Source organism: Octopus bimaculoides, chromosome 4 (genome assembly GCF_001194135.2).
Source record: "Octopus bimaculoides isolate UCB-OBI-ISO-001 chromosome 4, ASM119413v2, whole genome shotgun sequence".
Classification (NCBI taxonomy): Eukaryota; Metazoa; Mollusca; class Cephalopoda; order Octopoda; family Octopodidae; genus Octopus; species Octopus bimaculoides.
The window spans coordinates 133,295,778-133,303,458 of record NC_068984.1 but is presented as its reverse complement, the minus strand read 5'-3'; the positions used below and the strand labels follow the sequence as shown (position 1 = coordinate 133,303,458).

Genomic DNA, 7,681 nt, shown 5'->3' with positions numbered 1-7,681 from the left:
AAAAGCACCCACTACACTCTCTGAGTGGTTGGCGTTAGGAAGGGCATCCAGCTGTAGAAACTCTGCCAAATTAGATTGGAGCCTGGTGTTGCCATCCGGTTTCACCAGTCCTCAGTCAAATCGTCCAACCCATGCTAGCATGGAAAGCGGACGTTAAACGATGATGATGATGATGATGATATATATATTATATATATATATATATGGTCTGATCAATAAGTATCCGGACTGTTGCCATAGTAACAAAGCTAAAGCACGCAGGGTAAAGCTACTTGACACAGATCGACCTGAAACTCTCCTGTGCATATGCACTAAGTTTTAACGTTCTAGCTTACTTCCGCTGTTTACAGCAGTGCTCGAAAGGAACCTGTGTAGTGTGTGATTGTCACATTGAACATGACAGAAAGTTGAGCAGAGAATCTGCATTAAATCTCGCCAAAAGCAACCACTTAGAGTCTCTCTCTTTGGTTTGATAAGCATCTAATAATCCAGAAGGTTGTTGATACTTTCTCCATTCCTTTCTGTTTTTGTTAAGAAAATAATTGTATTGTTGTTGTATTTGGGGATGGTCATATTGCCAGTTTAGCCAATAAAAACACATGCACTGTATATTTGGTGTTAATTTGCTTCAGCTTTATATTACATTACATTACATTAATCCTATTTCAGCCAGAGTTCTTTCGTCACACTTCTGTGACCTCATCAGTGGTCCTTATATAATAATTCTATTGTTTTTGATTTTGTAGGGTAAAGGTCGGGGCAGTCCAAAGAAATTGTCGCTGAAACCAAGAGGCCCTGGAAAAAGTGTAGGACGGAAACGACGAAGGCGAAGGAACTGTGACGAAGATTCTGACGAAGAGCTGGACTCATACATTCCTAGACCGAGTCGAAGAAGGGCTGCGGCTCGTGCACAAAAAGAGGAGGAGGAAGGAGAGGAAGAAGAGGAAGAGGAAGAAGGAGAAGAGGAGGAGGTGGAGGAGGAAGAAGAGGAAGAGGATTCAAGCAAGAAAGCTGGAGCCGAGAAAAAAGAAAGAGTTCCGTGTCAATATGGAGACAAGTGTTTCAGGTATGTAGGGGCTGTCTCTGGTTTTGTTGTCTCTTCTGTTGTAAATGGTTCTATAATTGGTAGTGAACATGTTGTAGAGACGGTGATGGTGGCGTAGGTGATTGGGAAACACGTTGATGGTGGTAGTACAAGAGAGCATATTCTGATGATGATGGTAGTGGGGGAAACGTTATGGTGGTAGCGGTGCATAGTATTTGGTTGTGCTGCACTGCATTTAACAGTGCTATTTACATACATACATGTATGCCTACATGCATGCATGCATACATACATGATGGATTCTCCTGTTGAAGATGAGGTATGAGTATTCAGCTTTTGCCAAATGACCTTGTTTTCATAAGTTCTGAATTAAAATCTTCCACCAAACCTTAGTCACAATTTATTTTCCTAACACAAGCTCAGTGATAACTAAGTTATTTTACTAAATTCTTTGTTATATTTAAAATTAATTGGACGAATCACAGAGCATCATCATCACTATCATCACTGCTGTTTAACGTCCGCTTTCCATGCTGGCATGAGTTGGACGGTTTGACTGAGGGCTGGCAAGCCAGAAGGCTGCACCAAGCTCCAATCTGATTTGGCAAAATTTCTACAGCTGGATGCCCTTCCTAACACCAACCACTCTGAGAGTGTAGTGGGTGCTTTTTACGTGTCACCAGCACGAGGGCCAGTCAGGTGGTACTGGCATCGACCAAGCTTGAATGGTGCTTTTCATGTGCCACCAGCACGGGAACCAGTCGGGCGGCACTGGCAACAACCATGCTCAAATGGTGCTTTTTACATGCCACTGGTATGGGACCAGTCAGCTGATACTGGCATCGACTACACTCGAATGGTGCTTTTTATGTGCCACTAGCATCTCAAAATAAATACAGTAACGAAATGGTTAAGAACACAAAGGCAAAAAATATACATATGTGCAAGCATGGATGCATGATTGCCTCCTCTGGTCAGAATTCAGCTTGATTGTTCTGATTTACTTTCATCCTTACATGTGTATGGATATGACCTTTCATGCTATGCATCCCTCACCATAAGATTTTATAAACCACAAAACAGATCAAGAAATGAAACAATAGTGCGACATTTGTATATCATTGGATTTCAGTGACAAAAGCTTGTACAATACTTTTGCCACTCTCTCAGTGACCATAGCAGCTTCCAGTGGCAGGCATTGCAAGATGACCGGTACTGTTGTGACTGCAAGTTTTATGTCAAAAGTACCTTCCTCCGAGAAGGACTGCGTTCCCTACAGCTTTGTCGAAAATAATGGGAGCACTCTCTATCCCTGAGAAATTCATTTAACCCATAGATGGGGCCCTGGTACGCACTACCATTCTGGCTCAAATTGGACCTGGGAGTAATAGCAATTAAGAGATAACTCCATGCTCCCCACAACTCCACAACTCCCAAACTGTGCGTGTCTATGTATTTATTTATTTATTTGTGTATGTATCTTTTTCTTTTTCTATGAGGTAACTGGATCTTGTCTTAATCTCAGTAATTTTCCCTAATTCACTGCTCTCTATCTCTCTCTCTCTCTCTTTCTCTCTCTCTCTCTCTCTCTCTCTCTTTCTCTCTCTCTCTCTCTCTTTCTCTCTCTCTCTTTCTCTCTCTCTCTCTTTCTCTCTCTCTCTCTCTCTCTCTCTTTCTCTCTCTCTCTCTCTTTCTCTCTTTCAATGTGCCTCTTAGTCTCTTTCTCTACTTCTCTTATTTCTCTCTCACTTTTCTTTATCTTTCATTCTCTGTTTTGTTGTTTCTTTATTTTCTCTCCTACTTCAATTATTCTCTTTCTAGCTTTCTCTATTTCCTCTCTCTCCCCCTCTATCTTTCTTTCTCTCTCTCTCTCTCTCTCTCTCTCTCTCTATCTATCTATCTATCTATCTATCTATCTATCTATATCTATCTATCTACCTATCTATCTATCTATCTATCTATATCTATCTATCTATCTCTATCTATCTATCTATCTATCTAATCTATCTATCTCTCACTCACTTTGCCTCCTAAACACACTTGTCCATAATTATAATAACTTACCCCAGCTTAAACAAACAAACCATTTATCTGTTCTGACTTTCAGGAAGAATGCCTCCCATCTAAAGGAGTTCTCACATCCTTGTGATGAAGATGTGAAAGGGACAGAGAAAGATGTTTCTCAAACTGGAGGTGAGGAACAGGAGAGGAAAGAGAGGAAAAATGCCAACAAACAAGAGAAGCCTGAGTGTCAGTATGGAGTTGCATGTTACAGGTTTGAATGCTGTTTTTGTTTTACAAAAACTGTTTGGCATTTGGCATGTTTGATGGATGTTTGACAAACAGTATGTCATGAACACTTTTCATTGTTTTTATTAATTCACATTCACAATCTCTTTTTTGATTTATGATTTATTGCTATTGTTGCTGCTGCTGAAATACTATTGAGCCTGTTTGTGTGAGATGATTGAGACCTGTGCAGGATTTTGAGCAGCGTGTGTGTGTGCGCGTGTGTGCATACAAGTTTGTTGTATGTATGTGGGTAGATGTTTCTCTCTGTGTGTCTGTGTCTGGTGAATTGACCAAATCATTTGATAGTTACAGAAAATATTACTTTGCAGTATGAGGGTTGGTTTTAAAGTTCATGGGCCACTCAAGATACTCTCATGAAATGCGACCAAATGAGGCTTATTTTTTTAACATAGTCCCCCTTGTGGTGCACACACTTCTTCCATCGGTGTTGCAGTGCTTGGATCCCATTGGTGAAGAAGCTTTCACCCTGTTGGTCAAAAAAGTTATCAGCACCAGATATGACATCATAATCACTGTGATACTGGTTCCGAGTCAAGTGTTTTTTTTTTTAATGTTGGGGGACAGATGATAGCCAAATAGGGCCAAATCAGGAGAATAGGGAGGATGATCAACCAGTTCAAGGCCACAGATATGCACAGCAGCCATTGAAACCAAGGATTCGTTTTCAATCCAGAGCCTCGTTTTCATTCCGAGGCTCTGGAATGAAAACGAGGCTCTGGATTGAAAAGGAGGATAGAAGGAATTGTTGACCTTCATGGAATTTGAACTTGGAACTTAAAGACAGATAGAATGCTGCTAAGCACTTTGTCTGGCGTGCTAACGATTACCGTCTTAAATAATGCAGTTAATAAGAATAAGAGTTGAAATTAATGCATGCAAGATTTCCCAACTCTAGCTTCAATCCTTCAGATGAACTTTTTCAGCCCACCCTTGTATTTATTTCTGGCTCTAAATGTTCTGAGTTCAAATCACATCAGAATCCTGAGCTGAGAAAATAAAGTTCCAGTTAAGTGTTGGGACATAACCCATCTCTTCCACTAGCTGGTATGGTATATCTCAAATCTTCCAATTGGTCAAGCAGAGTTTGAGAAGGTATTTGTGTCTGCCCAAAGTTAGTAAAGGTGGGGTGCATGTTGCTACCAAGTCATACATGATTGCGAGTGATGTATATTTTTATATTTATAAGGAATGTGTAAATGACTGTGTATGTGTGTGTATGTGAAGGCAAATGACAAAAAAATAACACAGGGGGGAACAAGTTTTCGCAAAAAGTTGTTTAACACTTACAAAGAAGGGAAAGAGTCTTGATGTTTCAGACACTAGTCCTTTATCAGAAGAAAGACGGAGAAGAAAAATAGAGGAGTAGAAGGAATTTAAAAATATGAATGGGGGTAAATTATATATCTATATTATCATCATCATGATCATTAATCATCATCATCATCATCGTTTAGCTTCCGCTTTCCATGCTAGCATGGGTTGGATGATTTGACTGAGGACCGGTGAAACCGGATGGCAACACCAGCCTCCAATCTGACTTGACAGAGTTTCTACAGCTGGATGCCCTTCCTAACGCCAACCACTCCGAGAAGAAGATTCTCTACATGTGGAACCTCTTTCTGTTGCCATCCTCACCTGTTTCCAAGCATGATAATATTTCATTTAGTCTTTTGATCTCAAACTGCACATGGCTGGCCATGTTTTTATGGAATATTGCAAAGGAATGAACTGTTTGTATACTGATAAGGTTTGTTTATATTTAGCATGTGATGTCAAGACAAGGAGACACAAACACACACTCACACATACATATATGTGCAATATATATATATATATATATATATCTACAGCTGGATGCCCTTCCTAACGCCAACCACTCTCTGAGTGGTTGGCATTAGGAAGGGCATCCAGCTGTAGAAACTCTGCCAAATTAGATTGGAGCCTGGTATTGCCATCCGGTTTCACCAGTCCTCAGTCAAATCGTCCAACCCATGCTAGCATGGAAAGCGGACATTAAACGATGATGATGATATATATATATTTAGGCACAGGGATGGCTATGTGGTAAGTAGTTTGCTTACCAACCACATGGTTCTGGGTTCAGTCCACTGCATGGCACCTTAGGCAAGTGTCTTCTACTATAGCCTCGGGCCAACCAAAGCCTTGTGAGTGGATTTGTTAGATGGAAACTGAAAGAAGTCTGTCCTGTGTGTGTGTGTGTGTGTGTGTTTCTCCCCACAACACCGCTTGACAACCGATGTTGGTGTGTTTACATCCCTGTTACTTAGCAGTTAGGCAAAAAAGAATGATAGAATAAGTACTAGACTTATAAAAAATAAGTCCTGGGGTCAATTTGCTCGACTAAAGGTGGTGCTCCAGCATGGCCACAGTCAAATAACTGAAACAAATAAAAGAATATATATATTTATTTTGCAAATATGTATATATTTATTTATATTATATATTTATTGGCTAAACTGACAATATGACCATCCCCAAGTACAGCAACAAATATATCATCATCATCATCATCATCATCATCATCATCGTTTAACGTCCGCTTTCCATGCTAGCATGGGTTGGACGATTTGACTGAGGACTGGTGAAACCGGATGGCAACACCAGGCTCCAATCTAATTTGGCAGAGTTTCTACAGCTGGATGCCCTTCCTAATGCCAACCACTCAGAGAGTGTAGTGGGTGCTTTTACGTGTCACCCGCATGAAAACGGCCACGCTCGAAATGGTGTCTTTTATGTTGCACCCGCACAAGAGCCAGTCCAGGGGCACTGGCAACGATCTCGCTCGAAAACCCTACGACGCCAGTCAGGCGGTACTGGCAACGGTCACGCTCAGGATGGTACATCTTATGTGCCACCCGCACAAGAGCCAGTCCAGGGGCCCTGGCACGATCTCACTTGGCTTGCTGGGTCTTCTCATGCACAGCACATTTCCAAAGGTCTCGGTCAATAGCCATCGCCTCGGTTAGGCCCAATGTTCGAAGGTCTTGCCTCACCACCTCAGCCCAGGTCTTCCTGGGCCTACCTCTTCCACGGGTTCCCTCAACTGTCAGGGAGTGGCACTTTTTCATGCAGCTATCCTCATTCATTAGCTATCCTCATATATATATATATATATAATCATCCAAGATAGTGGAAAAGTGAATAATAGAAGCAGTGATGGGAGGACTAATGAGAGTATTGGCTGAAGGTATTGAGGGCAGCTACGTGGCTGCTGGTAAGAAAAATAGCTGGTGGTGAATGTAGAGATGGTCACTCGTAATAGAGAATGATGGGTGATGGTTTGTTGTAGAGAAGGTTGGTGGTTACTGTTGAGAGAGAGAGAGAGAGAGAGAGAGCAAGGGATGGATAATTAATTATAAAGAAGGGTTGGGTGATGGTAAGGAAGTGTTGAATGTTAGTAATGTATAACCTGGGGGAGAGGGATTGGTGGCTAGCAGTACAGGAGGATGCTGGTGGGATGTGTTGGATGCTAACAGTTCTGATGCCATCTCTACTAATGAATCTGATGCAATCTCATCATCATCATCATCATCGTTTAACATCCACTTTCCTGCTAGCATGGGTTGGACGATTTGACTGAGGACTGGCGAACCAGAAGGCTGCACCGGGCCCCAATCTGATCTGGCAGAGTTTCTACAGCTGGATGCCCTTCCTAACGCCAACCACTCCGAGAGTGTAGTGGGTGGTTTTACGTGCCACCGACATGAGGGCAAGTCAGGCGGTCCATTGTGTAACCATAGCAAAGAGTGAGAGAGAGAGAGAGAGGTGCAGGTGGTAGCAAGGTGGGTAATTGAATAAGTCCAGAAAGATTCACTACTGTCCCTCATTACATAGGCAAGACGGCAGAGTGATTAGGAAAGAGTGATTGATGTAAGAAGGAGATGGAGACTGAATAGGAAGTCAGTGGTTGAAACACTCAATTATAGATATATACATAGGAAGGGCATCCAGCTGTAGAAACTCTGCCAAATTTAGATTGGAGCCTGGTGTTGCCATCCGGTTTCACCAGTCCTCAGTCAATCGTCCAACCCATGCTAGCATGGAAAGCGGACGTTAAATGATGATGATGATGATGATGATGATGATGATGATATATATATATATATATTATTTAAAAGAGTTCCAACTCTGTTTTTTATGTTTTATTTATATTCTTATAAAATTAATGTGGGATATAGAATATGGAATATATAATATAATATAAATGGTAAAATGAAATGAAGTATTGAATGTCTTATTGAATATATGAAATATTGAGTATTAAATATAGAGAATTAAATGTATAAAGGCTTAGTACGTACT

The 7,681-nt window shown here is 41.2% G+C and overlaps 1 protein-coding gene across 1 annotated transcript in view; it reads left to right on the top strand.

The window, feature by feature from the left end:
- Positions 1-7,681, top strand: part of LOC106880547 (glutamic acid-rich protein) — a 39,322-nt gene that overhangs the window by 17,982 nt on the left and 13,659 nt on the right. The window contains exons 7-8 of the mRNA XM_014930536.1: positions 747-1,066; positions 3,153-3,320. Of these exons, the coding sequence (XP_014786022.1) occupies positions 747-1,066; positions 3,153-3,320 (488 nt within the window). The remainder of the gene's footprint in view (positions 1-746; positions 1,067-3,152; positions 3,321-7,681) is intronic.